This window comes from Triturus cristatus, chromosome 7, assembly GCF_964204655.1.
Source record: "Triturus cristatus chromosome 7, aTriCri1.1, whole genome shotgun sequence".
Classification (NCBI taxonomy): Eukaryota; Metazoa; Chordata; class Amphibia; order Caudata; family Salamandridae; genus Triturus; species Triturus cristatus.
The window spans coordinates 294,864,074-294,879,861 of NC_140590.1; the positions used below are offsets into that span (position 1 = coordinate 294,864,074).

At 45.0% G+C, this 15,788-nt stretch overlaps 1 protein-coding gene across 1 annotated transcript in view; it reads right to left on the reverse strand.

Annotated features, from left to right (window-relative positions):
* The window catches only part of LOC146809486 (galanin peptides-like), a 68,640-nt gene that overhangs the window by 36,780 nt on the left and 16,072 nt on the right, over positions 1-15,788 (reverse strand). The window contains exon 2 of the mRNA XM_085614347.1: positions 38-118. Within this exon, the coding sequence (XP_085470473.1) occupies positions 38-118 (81 nt within the window). The remainder of the gene's footprint in view (positions 1-37; positions 119-15,788) is intronic.

Sequence of the window (15,788 nt, forward strand, 5' to 3'; positions counted from 1 at the left end):
CAGATCAGAAAACCGTAGGAAGAGGAATTGTCCTCACCATAAGGGTGAATCCAAAGCATTCAGTGAAAAAGCCACAGAGAACCAGAGAGACGCACAGCAGGGCTGTTGTGTTCTTCATCTGAAAGAGAGAAGGTATGTTAGCTAAGCTTTCACATGTCTTCTTGTCCTTTGCTATCTGGCAACGCAATAGGGGAATGTATTAGCAGACGAACAGAAGCATAAGAGGGAAACACTATGAGTCTGAATTAATGTTTGGCAGACTGAAGTGTTCATAGGGATAGCAGAAGACATTGCCTCTGTCATTCTGAGGGTGCTACACCCACCAAATGTAGCCTGAGCAACCCATGCAGGTAAGAGCACTGGGGTATGGTGGGGGGGAACTCGACAGACGAGGAGGGAAAATTAAAGAAATATTACATTTTCCCTCTTCATCATCTGTCACGTCCCCCCCACTCGGCCCACCGCTCTTACCTGCAAGGGCCGCTCCTGAAATTTAGAAATGAAAGCAATGGCGTCTTCAAAGGGGGGCCAGATGAGACTTGTGCCCCAGCAGTATTTGTCTTGGCCCTCTCACCTTGTGCCTCACCAACACAGTTGCAGAACATGCCAGAAAGCTACACAGAAAAAACAAACAGCATTGCACCTGGCTAGTCATATTTAACTGGGCAACTAACTTTAATTGCAAAGCAGTGTACAAACATAGACATATATACACACACACACACATATATGTACAGGGTGTAGGTTATAGAAAACTCAGGTAACTATAACTGCTGAATTTCTATGGGTTTGTACGAGTTGCATCTGAGCCTAACTATAAAGTCCCTGTAACTTTTGTTTTTTTTGGTGGTTTTTAAAAAAATTCTATTTCCTAACTATAACAAGTATGTAACCTTTGTTTTTTAGGTGAGTTTCAAAGGTTTTTTTAATTCTATTTCCTAACTATAATGTCTCTGTAACCTTTGTTTTTTTAAAGTGAATGTCGATGGTTTTTAACTAGTAGTCAAGTTTGCAGAGTGGTGGAAGAAGGGGGCGTGGCAGCCAAAGACCTCTCAGCAATTCCACTGTGTGGGACTTACTGCAGGTAACAGGAGGGCTTTTTGGCCCACAAAGACACTCTAGAGACAAGGGGACTTCATCCCCCAACCAGCAGTGCACCAGGAGGCACGTTTTCAGAGTGGTTAATAAAGGGTCTGAAGACCTCTCTGCAATCCCGCTGTTTGGGACATACTGGCGATAAGAGGAGGGCTTGTTGGTCCCCAAGGACCCTCTGCAGCCAAGGGAACTTCATCCCCCAACCAGTTGTGCTCCAGGAGTCGTGTTCGCAGAGTGGTGGTGATATCAACAGGGCCAGCAGGCAAACTGCCAGTCTTTTTTTCTTTATTTATTTGGGGAGGGGGCCACATGGCCCCCCCTTCTTTGGCCCATTTTTAGCCCTGGAACCCCATCCCTCAAGGCCAGGCCTATTTTGAATGGGGAGGCGGGCCGCACAGCACCCCCCCCTGACCGGGGCCGATTTAATCCTTAAGGACCACTCCCCCAGAGCCCGCCTTTAAAAATAAAATATATATATATAACCTAAAAGGGAGGGGGGCCGAGCTACCCCCCTCCCGGGCCAGTTTTCTCAGGGGGCCGGCATCTTTTGTAGAAAAAAATAAAATAATAATTTATTAAGCCCCACTTCCGGGCTGATTTCAGTCCCAGGGATACCTTCCCCCGGGGTCCGGCCTCAATTATAGGTGCCTGGTCCCACCCAGGGCACCCAATCTGTCTTGGACCGTGGGTCCCTGCCGCTCCCTGTCTACTGCGGAAGCCGGCATTGCTTTGACTGAGAGGCTGCTGCTGAACATGCAGCTTCCTCTCTGTCAAAGCAATTGTGCCTAGAGTTTGGAGATTGCCCCACCAGTTTTATCTGTGGGCCAACATATGTCTCCCCTAAAATTTACTTCTAGACATGCCACTGGATGACAGACGTCTCTGCAGTCATCTCTGTACATTGCCATTATGGCAGTACCTTTCAATGGACTATAGGTCTAGGTTTTGACAGCCTTACACCAACATATTGACATTTTTTTATTTTTCAAAAACAATCTCACAAAGCTTTGAAAAACAAAAAAGACTATCGACTTCCACACCCTAAGAGTTTCCTCCCAGGATGTGGGGATCATTATTGTGTTTTTCCCTGTACTCCATCAGCAGGTTTTTTCTAGTGGTAATGGACAGGGAAAAAGGCATTGCACCATCCACCCTAAATAGGATGGGTGGTGTAATGTCCTTCCTCCAACGGCCCCTACTCCATTGGCACATTGGTGGAAGTATTATGTTGATGGAGCCAACAGCAGCTTTGATGAAGGAACACTAAAAGGTCTGCCTGTCTCTACATGAGACAGGTGGACCTAGGGTCCTTCAAAAGTGCATGATAAGCTACCGAAAAGAGGAGAAGCTGAGGATGACTATGCAATCCAGAACTATAAAACAAGTGAAGTTATCTGGCAATCCAACAAACAAACCATTAGAAAATATATAATCACCCAAAATGCAACTGAAACTATGCAACAGGAATGGATTCATCTATAAGGTTTATTGTGCGGCCTAAATTGTAAGATTGGATTTCCCCAGAGAGAATTTTGTACCTATGTTGAAAAGTAGGGGTTCAGTGGTGCAGGCAAATCCTAAAATGAAAGTTCATAGTCATGTATGTTAGTGGGCTTCCAATACAAATTGTTTTGCTGTTCATCCTCTACCCATGGAGGCACATTATACAGTAGATGATAGTGATAGTAGATGATAGTGAAAACCCTATTGACTGTGATACTTTACATAATTTGGCAATATGGATACCAGCCTGACTGTTACATAGAACAGCTGTGCCAGTATTCAGAGTGTAGGCTGGAGCAATCCCATAGTCAGACCAGTTTTTAGAGTCTCAGATTATGCAAACCATACTGCAACAAATTTCTACAATCCTCAAGACAAGTCAAACACCAGACCTGGTAATACCTAATGATTTCCACCCAGCTGAATTATCTATTCAGTGCGAGCCCCACATCTCCCATGTTAGATTTGGCCCTCTCTGCAGGGTCATCCCCAAACCTTTTGCCTTAAAGCTCCTGTTTCTGAATCCGTTTTTGTTGGCTTTTTATTACTCTTACTGCTAACCAGAGATGTTGTGCTTCTGAACTCTCCTTTAAGCATGGTACAATTGTCTTACACCCCATTGGCACATTTAATTTACTTGCAAGTCCTTAGAAAGTGGTTAACTAGGGCATGTAAGTTAAATGCTGTTACTGGTCCTGCAGCACTACATGGGCCACCAACTTAAGTAGTCCTTTAAACATGTCTCAGGCCTACCATTGCAGTCTGTGGGTGCAGTTCAAACTGCCATATCAACCTGGCTAAATAAACATTTTGCCAGGAATAAACCTTCCTTTTAATACACATAAGTCACCCCTAAGGTAGGCCCTAAACAGCCCATAGGGAAGGGTTTAGTGCTATTAAAAAGTTGGACAAGTACCTTTAACTTTTACATGTCCTGGTCGTGAAAAACTCTTAAATTCGTTTTCACTACTGCACAGCCTACCTCCCCCTAAGATAACATTGGATTACCTTATTACATTTAATAAGTGACAACTTTCAATTGGAAGCAGGTAAGAGTATAGTGTTTGGTGTTTAAAAATTTGCAATTTGAAACCCTCTTTAATTGGGTTTTGAAGTCACAAATTCTAAAAATGCCACTTTTCTTAAGTAGTTTGCGAGTCCCAACTATTGGGTGCCTGCAGCCTGAATCCTGGGTCACATGACTAGGTATAGCTGGCAGCTGGTCTATGTGTATTGCTCCCAGACAGTAAGACAAAGGGGGAATAGGTGTTAGCTGGATGGGCAATCTCTGAATTAATATGTGGGCGGAGCTGTCACCTACCACACTTGCACATTACAACGACTCTGCCTCAGCCCACTCACAAAGGGGTGCAAACCAGCCTATTGTACCCAAGACAAGCTGGGGTCAGGGCAGGAAGGCAGGACATTCTAAAAACCTTTGGGGGTGGAAACCTCTAGAAGCCTCTCCTACTTCAAAGCTGGTAGCAAGCACAAATATTGGACCGTTAAACCCAAACCTCAGTACACTCTGGGACCTTTGGATACTACAGAAGAAAAATGCCCTACTGCACTGCTGCTTGAAGTCTGCCCTGCTTGCTGAGAAGGAAGAATGGACCTGCAACCTTCATCCCAGGCTGAAGTGACTCCAAAGGTCAGCTGATTGACCTCCTGTTTTGAGCTACAGGGACAGAACAAGCTCCAAAGGCTTCCCTGCATCTGCCCAGCTGGCCTGCAACTGGAACTGCCTGAGCCCTGCTGGTCTCGGCTAAAGTTAGTGCCTGATCCCCAAGAGGTGCCCCTTAGGTGATAGACCCTGGTGTGGCATCAGTTGAGCTCCCCCTCTAAGATAAAGGAGAAATCCAGAAGTTTTGGACTCTTCACAACTACAAATATTTCAGATCTTGCCACCCCCAACACCAGCCAACGGGAACATCTGGTGAACCAGACTCTTCACTCTACAACGGCCACCAGCAATGACTGTCAATGCGAAATCAGCACTTCTTGCTTCAGTGTTGACAGCCAACAGAGACCGCCAATGAGAATCTCCGCAATGACCATTTGCTACATTCAACAGGATCTTTGTGCTACAGCGACGGCTGTCCGTGGCACCCAGCCTACTCTTCGTGCTACAGCGACAATAAATCCACAACGCTCACCCTGCTCTTTGAGTCCTCCTCCAACGCGAACTGGACTGTTCGCTCTAGACTTTAGAAGGTAACTCTTTCAGCAAGACTAATCTAGTCCTGTATCCTGCCCACGCTCCATTACGTCCCCTGAACTTGTGACTTTCACCCAGCAGTTTGTGCTTTTAGGCGCTATGCTTACCTCAAACCTCTGAAATTGCGTATCTCCAGTTGTACTGATTGGGTTTTTGTCATTTTACTGTAAAATTATTTAGTAAATTTTACTCTATTTTTCTAAATTGGTTTGGGATTTTTCTTGTGTTGTGTTTCCACTCTATTACTGTCTGGTATGATGCATAAATACTTTACACATTGCTTCTAAGTTAAGCATCACTGCTTTTGTGGCAAGCTACCAGAAGGATAAGCAGAGGTTAATTTCGGGTTTGCTTGTTTTCCACCTTGACAAAAAGTTGTGGTTGCTGCTTAAGTGGGGTTTCACCCCTCCCAACTAGTAACCCAATATTCAACATCCCCACTGTACGTAGTCAGGTCACACTATTTTTTATGGTACACTCTGTATCTACCACAGAATCACCCTATACAGACAAGGACCTGGAACCTAGGGTAAGGAAGGAAACTTCAAACGTTGGTCGTGGAGATGGTGTCACAGACCAGAGTCTGCCTTGTGATTTTGGATTGTGTGGAGAGCTAACTGCCCGACTGAAGGGAACATCCAGGGTACAAGATTCCACTTCATCAAGAGTAGTAGAGCAAGTACTTAAAACCATTTCACACATGCCTCCGTGCCTGGCAGCAATCAGTGAGTCATATTGACTGCCACTCCCGCTTAGTTCTGACATCTGGTTCTGAGTCCCTCCACCTTTCCTGTTTTCTCCCTTCCTGGTCCGCCTTAATGGGTCAGGTGTGCTCCCTCAGGACTCTGCTTGTTGTTTGTTTGTTCTTGTTGATCTTGGTTTTGTTTGTCCTGTTGATGCTCCTGTAGTGAGAGTCTCCTTTTCCTGGGTCTGCTAGGGAACAACGCTAGTATCATGATTGATGTTCTTATCACCACTCCCGCCTTCAATTTGAGTTAGCCTGTTCTCCTGTTGTGTGGAATTCTTAGCTGTTGAATAATTGCTATCCCCTGTGAGGGGAATAGACCCTTGTTGCACTACTCAAAGGTAGCACGTGAGTGCTCAAATAATGCTTTGTAATATTTACACTTGCTATATATATATTATAATACTGACTTCATATTGTACTTTATATTTGTCATCATCACAAGTTTCATCTAGAATCAATATTGCAGATTTATATCATTCAGAAATCAGGATGTTCATTCAACAAATACTATGGCGTCCCCAATGAATTTTGAACCAGTTAGCCCTTCATCAAGGGGCTGCACTTGATACATTAAAAAAATACTGTAAATCAAATTCAACAGTGGTTTCACCAATGGATGTGTCATAGTGCATCGCTGCTGGTTATACCTTCAATCCACTCATTAACTGGGTAGAGAAATGACAGTATATGCCACGGCCAAACCCACATGCTTTCATCATCACATCAATGAATCGATGATTATTGTTGCATTGAAAAGATATGCATTTGGTGGTACAAACAGGTCTTAATATATTGTGCAAAACCACGTGCATTCCCTGTATACTGGAAATAGCCTTGTGTTTCCACAAAACATTCCCACAACCAAAAGTGTGATTGGCATGCCAGGGATGTCATTTCCTTATGTGGTACTGATTCTGTATTCTGTTGTACAGTATAAATACTAAGAGGCTTGCCCTTTGGAAAAATACATGTCTTTAATACATGCCGCGTGGTTGTATATCTATTACTTCAAAAAAGCACAATGTGTGCTTACCTCTCCTTATTTGTCAGCAGTCATAAGTAACATGGAATAAATGTTCCAACGTAAATAGTAGGAGCAAAATCGACTGCGCGTACAAACTCCCAGCCAATGGGCTTATAGTGAAACACTGATATTAAAGTGTATGTGGCAACGCTATGTTATCACAAGAACGTGTTCGTTAAAGCTCTCAATTCTAAATGAGTGAGTTCCGAGTCTGTAAGCATGTAGAGTGGTTACAGATAGCCATAATGGAATGGCTACTTAACTATCCTATCTTCTAAAAACAGAAAGGTCCTATACATGTTCTACGAAGAAACAGAAGTAACATTGTGTTATGTGGATAATGTGCCATTGCCTCTAATGTGAAAAACATAGAGCTTCATAAAAATTGCGCCTAAAATGGTTGCTGCTCGGTTGGAACTCTTTGTAAATATTATGCTACCTGCATTGAGCAAAAAGCTAAAAACCAGTTTTCTAGCTCATTTTAACTCCCAACAGGGGGAACGGATTCAAACTATTGCCCAGGACCTCAAAAAGACAACTGGATGATTAAATTATTACAAGAATGGGTTACTGAAAGTTCCCATTACCTATTATGCTACAAGCGTATCGACTAACATCCTTAAGAGCTGCCATAAAGGAAATAGCTTAATGATTGAGCTACCTAATGCAAACAATACTGATGTCAATTTTACAAACCCAGCGTTGTACTAAATTAGAACATTAAACCAACAATGGTCCTCTGAATAGAAAACCTGGGCTAAGCGTGATCTAGCCATTAGGTACACTCTACTATTATATCCCAGGTAAACGGCGGGATAGCAAGCAATGTGTAAGAAACAGTTCACCTCTGTAGGGAACGTTAGCAAACACATTACTGGTGTGCACAGGCATGTCCCAATATCAAAACACAGGAAACATTGTTCATTAGGTAATATTGTCATAAAAAACATGAAATCTTATTTCTATCATTAAAACCCCAGGGTTGAATAGTGTCTAACAATTTCTCTTCGCAGCAACTTATTTATGATGCCAGTCCTTGTCACTGAAGCAAATATTTCTAAAACCTGAAACTAAAGTTGGCTTACATTGTGTCTTTTATCACTGAAATGAACACACACTAAACTTGACATTCTTTTTTGAATGCTGCTTTTATGTTCAGAGATACTGGTCTTCAATTTACGTTCTGTCTTGCTCAAAAACAGCACTCCATATGAACATTTTAGGGAGTAGGAACAATTACTATTATACTATGTTTTTCTCTGTTTCCTTTTCATTTACAGTTTATGTATAACTTAGCAAGTGGATCTCCCTCATATAGGACCAACCAGTTTGAAATGCATTGTGGACACAGTGTTATTTGGTGGATGAACACCGTGATTTATGAAAGAAAGTGAATTATTAGTTGGGGTGGTTGTGAGACCTCACCAAGTAATAATGTCAATATTCCGTGTCAGGTCTAGTTAGGGTTCTTTAGATAAAGCTTAGCTCAGTACTAGGTAACTATGGTACAGAGTAGTCAGGCTTAACTCAAAAGAAAACAATTGAAAAGTATTTATCACCAAGGTCCAGGACCTTAGAGGGACCTCTTTGAGGCTTGAATCCAATCTCTTGGGCTACACTAGTCCAGGGAAAACTAGTCAGCTGGGCACTTTGCAGGTGCAGGGCTTCTTTAGCTTTTGTGCCCCTGAAGCTTAACAGGAGGCATGTCAACTAGCCTTTGAAGTCCACTCACTAGTCCTTGATAGGTATTTCTATCTTTCCACAGTGATTAATTTTGTCACTTTTTTATGTTTTTAAACATGTTCTTATGCAGAAAATGACTACCATGTGCTTTTATGATTTCTTTTAAATCGAATAAAGCTTGTATCATTGTCAGTCCTTGGTAGGAGTGGGAGCAGGTCCAGCCCCTTGGTTCTCTCTCCACAGGTTCAACAGCAAGAGCGGACATTCTTTTCCGGTAGTCCTGTCTGTCTCAGTAGGTACAGCAGGTGCAGTCTTTTTTTGTTTTTTTAAACTCTTTTTCTTAAACAAGCTCAATAGACAGTACAATAATATTCGTCATAGCATGCACAGTTGAATTTTGATTACATCATTTAGGAGAATATGGGAATGGGTAGAGCGGACAACATTATACATTAGATAGAAGCGTGCATTTAAGGGACCACCACTCTACTGTCAGCTCGGGCCCCCTTGGTTGCTTCATTTCCAATGACCCCCTATACGCATGCCATGGTGCCCGGGAAACATCGGTTACATCGCGGTCTTCACACAGCAATACCTTTACAACGCGGGTATTACAACGCAAATCATTACAATGACTTGCGCTGGCTGGCGCTCTAAGCTAAGGAATAGTATGATTTACTATTCCAACACCTTCCCTACTGTAACGTAGGCTGGAGTTGGAATAGTAAATCATAATATTCCTAAGTCCAGCGCCCTCCAGCGCAAGTCGTTGTAACAACTTGCGTTGTAATGCCTGCGTTGTAAAGGTATCGCGGTGTGAACACCGCGATGTAACATCGTATATTCATGGTGCCCACACCATCTCCCATTTCTTGGCACACCCTCTAATGTTATACACCGTTTCTTCCGCCCTCTGACTCCAATCCAGGTACTTCTCCCACTCTGTCACTGACGGGGAGCGGTGCTCCCCATCTCTTGGGGGAAACACCCATTACAACGACGGTCTTTTCACGCACTGCCATCGCAACGCGACTTTAACATCGCAGGAGGCTTTACATCGCATGCTTTTAGAACGCATGCTACAACTGCGCAATGACTTTTACATCGCTAGCAATGACAACGCGTGTGCAAGATGATTGATTATCTCCTCTCTTGCCAATGTTACGCTTTGCGATTCCCGCTGCCAGCATAGGCTAGATGGTTGCATATTTGGGCCAGGCTATCTCTCCCATAATGCTAAGTAGAAGCCACTTTGCATCTAGCGGAACATCAGCTCCCACTACTCTGGCCATTATTGCCGTAACATTGCGCCAAAACTGCACAAGGAAAGTACCCTCGCCCTGACAGCCTCTGATGCACTGCGGCGACGGTGCCTTTCCAATCTTATGGAAAAGCGTCGAGGGGTAATAGGAGCGGTGCAGTATCCTGAGCTGGAAAAGTCGGAACTGTACTCGTATCGCTATTTCCCTTGGGCCCTAGAGTGCCTCTTGCCACTCATCATCATGTATGTTACCCAGGTCGTCAGTTGAAGCAGCCCTTAAGGTTGTTAGCAGGTCAGGCAGGTTATTCATAACCTTCCAATATATTGTTTAGGTTGCTTTTTCAGGGATAGGACCAATGAGCAGTCTGTCTTCGAGGGGAGAATGGTCAGGAAGGGAGGCGCTGCCATGTAAATGCATCAGTAGGGCATGCGTGAGCCTCAGGTAGTTAAATCTGTGTCTCAGCCAGGTCAAATTTCCGCTGCAGATCCTCAAACGGAAAATGGGGCCCATTCCCTCCACACATCCCCCAGCCGCTATATTCCTATATTTGTCCAACCTGCAAAGCCTTGCAGGGAGGCTGGCACTTGACCAAAGTGGCGTTCTGCTGGTAAGTTTATGTTGCCACCCCAGTGCCCCATTGGCCTCCTTCCAACATGCCACCCCCTCTGCTGTGTGCGGAGGCCATTTAGGGTTGTGTTCTCGCACGTCTAGCAGCAGCTCACAGTTGCCTGCTGGCATGGTGTCCCAATCTACCCTGTACGCTGGCTCGTCTCTATCCGCGTAGACCCAATCATTTACTACTAACAGCTGTAATGCCCAGTAGTAAAGCAGAACATCTGGTATAGCCAGGCCACCATCGTGTACCCCTCTATGCAACTTATGCAGTGCTATTCTGGGTGTGCCTGCCTGCCATAGCAACTCTTGTGTATCTGGAGCAATCTTTTTAAACACCGTCGGTGCGATGGGAAGGGGGTGTTTTGCAAAATGTATAGCACGCGTGGTAGGGCCATAATCTTAAAAAGAGCCGCTCTCCCTGCAAAGGACAGTGGCAAGGTTCGCCAGTTTTTTGCATCTATATGGAGTCTCTCCAGTTGGGGGTTGAGATTCCTCTCCAGGAACAGCTGTTGAATCCGAACCATCTGAATGCCCAAGTATTTGAAGCCCTCTGTGACTATGGGCACTGTGCTATGCACTGGCAATCTCAGGGAAAGCCCGCCAGCGGAAACACCGCTGATTTGGCCCAATTGATGGCATACTTTGAGTAACTCTCAAATAGGTCAAAAAGATGGATTACCCTGGCAATTGAATAATATGGTCTTGCAAGATACAAAAGAATATCATCAGCATATAAGGATATGCGATCTTCCCAGCCCCCTGGTGCCTCTATGCCCCATATCATAGGGTGCTTCCTGATGCAGTGTGCGAATGGCTCTAAGTCCAAGGCAAATAGTAAGGGAGACAGGGGGCAACCCTGCCTCGTGCCTCTCCGCAGGTGGAATTGCCATGACAACACCATATTGACTCACACCTGAGCCAACAGATCTTGATAGAGCAGTCCCACCCATTTACAAAAATTTGGGCCAGCGCCCAACTGAGCCAATACTGCAAATAAGTAGGGCCATTCAATACTGTCGAAGGCCATGGATGCGTCAAGAGCTGTGAGCGCTGTTTGCTGACCTGGGGGGTCCCGTGTTGTGTGCAGTACTCCATATAACCTACGCAGATTATGCCGAGTACTTCTATTGGGCATAAGGCCCGACTGGTCCCCGTGGACTAAGTTGGTGATAATCAGTATCAACCTATTTGCCAAGGTCTTGGCTAAGACCTTAACCTCTACATTAAGGAGGGAGATTGGCCTGTATGAGCTGCATAGATATGGGGGCCTCCCTGGCTTATGTATCACCACAATAGTGGCCACTCGCTGGTAGACTGGCAGCTGGCCCTCACCCTGCACCTCTTGCAGCATGTTACGTAATGGTGGCACTATTTTGGAAGCTAGACCCTTGTACAGCTCAACTAGAAGGCCATTGGGGCCCTTGGCCTTACACACCTTTAAGGACCCCAGTGCCGTCGACAATTCTTCCTCCGTAATCTCCACTTCTAAACCCTCACAGGCCTCGGCCGACACTACCGGCAATGAGAAGTCCCTCAGGAACTCTATGCAATCACTCTCAGATCTTGTAATTACTGGCTAATGTACACCCTCGTAGTATGTAGCAAGCGCTTCCGCAATGTCTACACTGGAGGCCCGGCGAATGTCGTCTTTATCCTGAATACATGCAACCCACGACCTCTCCTTATCACCCTTCTCCAGCCAGGCAAGTAGTCTGGACACCTTGTCCCCCACGTCGTAGAGAAGATGTTGCACTGCCAGCGCGTGTGCACGAGCCGCACCTTCAGCCGCTACTCTGAGTTTGTGTTGACGCAGAGCCAAGGCATGACTCAGGTCTGCTTCTCCCCGCGTTGTAGCTTCCTCCTCCATCTGGCGTATTTCACACTCCAGGGAGTGCTTTGCCTCTTCCTTCTTTTGACCTCCTATAAGTGCCTGAGCCTCACCCCTCACCACCGTTTTGTAGGCGTCCCAGATTATTTGATGTGAATCTACTGTCCAGCATTTTCCGTACCCTCCCGGAGTTTATCCCTCAAAACTGGATCTCGTAATTGCCATGGATCTATCTTCCGGAGCACCCCTTTATTAATGTGCGATCCCTGAATTCTGACTCCCACCTCGGAATGATCGGAGACGCCCCTGGCCAAATGCGTAGGTGCCAGAAAGTCTCCCACCCTGTCGCCGTGCTTGAATAAATAATCTGACCTAGAAAACGAACCGTTGCGCACTAAATAGTATGTATATTGTTGCTTTTGGGGGTTCTGCTCTCGCCAGATATCCACTAACCCCAGGGCAGTCAGGAAGCCGAAGAGGAGTCTCTCACTCCCTTACCCCCGTGGAGTGCCCGAGTGGTCCAACCAAAGATCTAAGACTACGTTTGCATCGCCTCCCACCAGGAGAGTGCCCACCGGGAGCCCTATAAGGATTTTACTAATCGTTGGGAAGACAATTTTCTGGAGCCTCGGGGTGCATAGAATGAGCAGAAGTTACATTTCTTCCCTCCCATTTCCCCGCTACATCCACACAACAGCCAGCTTCGCCAGGCCAGACTCCCTCTACAATAAACGGGCATGCAGTCCACAGCAGAATTCCCACTTCCCTGGCGTCAGATGTGTACCCTGAATGAGCCACTAATCTATATCCAAAGCAATCCAGTGCCTTGTATTTGTTCCCTTTAAGGTGTGTCTCCTGCATCATTATAACGTCTGGGGTGTGCCTCTTAATATGCTGTAGGGCAAGAGTGCGCTTGATTTTATTTCCCAGACCATTCACATTCGAGGCCCAGGCCCGGAGTTGCGTTGGGCTCTCTACTGTCCTAGCCATTGTACCAGAATTCGTTTCACGCCCCTCCCTCTCGCTCTCCATTCCCCTTATCCGTGCATGCATGGTGCATCTCTTTTGGTCCTGAGCTATGAACATCAAAACAAATAACAAAGATTAAGCAATATCCCAACTTCCCAGCAGGTGCAGTCTTGATAGGTGTAGCCTTTCTTTCTGAGGTGCACAGGTCCGGAAGGTGCATTCCTTCTTCAGTTCTCTACGAGTCCAATGGTTTTCTGAGGCTGGAAGCCAGTGATGCAACATTTATGCCAATTTGGAGTTTGTGGGTGGGGAGGACTCACTAGCCAATGGGGCAACTATTTCCACAGGTCAGCCCTACAGTGGCAGCTCGTAGAGGGTGTGCTGTGGGGCAGGGGAGGGGATGGGTGGGGGGGTAGCAGCCTCCGACATACGGTGGAACGGAGTAAACCTCACCGACCTCACCGCTCTGCAGCACTCCCTCGGCGAGCCGCCACTGCAACCCTACCCCCTTTTACATCTCTTACTGTGGGGCTGGCTCTAAAAAGTCCAACAGTGCATCACTCTGCCCAAGTCCAAGATGCTGGAATGCTTTTTCCCTGGGGACGAGCCACGGACACCACCCTGAGGTGGGTCCAGTATAATCTGTCATTCCTCCTTGAAAAATGGTTCTACAACGGATTTTACCCCCTTGGAACAGAGAGAGCATGTCGATAAAAGGGTTAGTTTGCCATGTCAAACTGGCAGTTTTAAAAGCTACCCAACTTGGCTGCAGTGGCAAACCTACAGCCATGTTTTCACCTTATCACAGCAGTGAGGGCACAATAAGTGCTGAAGTCCACAAGTAACATTAAACACATAAGTAAATTGTAATTCGAAAACCTATTTAATGGTAAAGTCAGCTTTTTAGTCACAATTTGGAAAATGACACTTTTAGAAAGTTTGCATTTTCTTGTCCTAACCATTTGCGGTTTCTGCCTGAATCCTCAATTACATGGCTGTGAATGGTTCTGCTGTTGGATTGTTGGGTTTGCGTATTGCTTCCAGACAATGACACAAAGGAGGCTTAGGTGTGGACAGGGTAGGTGGGCCATTCTGTCAGGATGACTGGGAGGGACTGTACCCAGCCTCAATTACATTTCAAAGGACTTTGACACCAGGCCTTCACTTATTAAAGAAGCCAAATTACCATACTGCATGATGTAAGTGAACCTATGAAGTTGAGCACACTCTTGAACATCCTAAAGCTTGTTGATTGTATTAATCTGTCTTAATCCTATGCACCACGTTATCCCTCTTATTTCAGGTCAGTACTACACCGGCTAAGAGCATCTGGAAACGTTCTCTCGGGGATGAGATTGCAGAAATATAGGGAAAAAGAGGAATAGATTAAGAAGATAGCTTGGAATGCCTGATTTAAGTTCACTCAAATTAATTATGCGCATCAAACATATTTATCTCCCTTCAGATCACCAAAATGTTTCATGGTGCGGTAGACACTTTCCCAGATGCCTGCCGACATAGGCACACTTTTACCACATGGTCTGGGAGTGCACACAAATAAAATAGAGACATATTAGGGCCAAGATTTTCGGAGCTTCGGATCAAGAGATTCCATTAGAACCCCTGTAGCGTTTATTGGATTATTTTGGTCAAAAATGAAGGCCCAAGCACATGTACCAAAAATGTAAATATGTAGATTTACCTTTAATAATCCCTAAAAGAGATATTGCAATGGAATGAACGGCATAAAATTCACCGTAGGTTCGGAAATGGCTGCATGATGTTATAAAATGGACACGGGCTAAATTAGTTACATTGTTCTTCCTGCAAAGAGACACCACTACATCACCCCCTACGCCTGGGACACAATCCTAATGTCTTTAGAGGCTAAGGGCCTCATGTAGGTAGCTAAATACCGGACGGTAACGGCCGAAATTCGGAAAATATCCCGTTACCGACCGGTATTTAGCTATTTGGGATGTAGGAGGCATAATTCAGGATTCGGTAAATTACCAAATCGGTAAAATTCGGTATTTATGAATCGGTAAATGTGTTGCTACCTACATATGGCCCTAAATCACATAAGCAACTGCTTTGATGGAACAACTAGATTGAATGCAGTTGATACTCAGGTGATGAAATAATGGATTTCAGCATGACTTTATTGTGTTATTGGTATGGTCAGGCTGAACAAATTAAGGTGTGATTAGCTACATTGGGCGGGTTGATAGGATTTCACAATTTTGATCTATATTTGAAGCTCTTTCTTACTAGATAACCATTTGACATGTTGGATGTCATGCAATAGCCTGGTCAACACAGGCAGGATTCAATATGGCTGACACTGTAATGTGTTACAATTTCTGTAAATGTGAACACTGTCATAAAAATTAAAACAAAGGGCCATCATTTCATGGATATTCATGCAGGACAAATCATTACATTGCTATATAATTTGGTGTACTTCTGGCTTTTGAAAATTACATTGAATTAATTATTGTTACTGTTTAATCAGAGACCTGTTTGAAACACAGGGAATCCATATTTCTTGTCATTACTCCACTCGCAGTCCTCCAATGCTCTCTGCAGTCCCCAAACCATCTTCATGATCTAAAGTGCTTAGGTTGGTTCTTGCAAGTCAGCTGCAAGGCTGTGATGACTCCTTGCTGGCTCACATCCTTGAGGTACCCTGCATGTAATCCTACGTGAGCTCGACCTTGCTTGTTGGCCTCCTGGTCAGAAGCCAACTCCTCACTAGAAAGGTTACATCAGCTACTTCACCTTCCCCCTACCAGATCACAGAAGCATAGCTTGCTCACACATTTGCTTGGCCAGGCCCAATA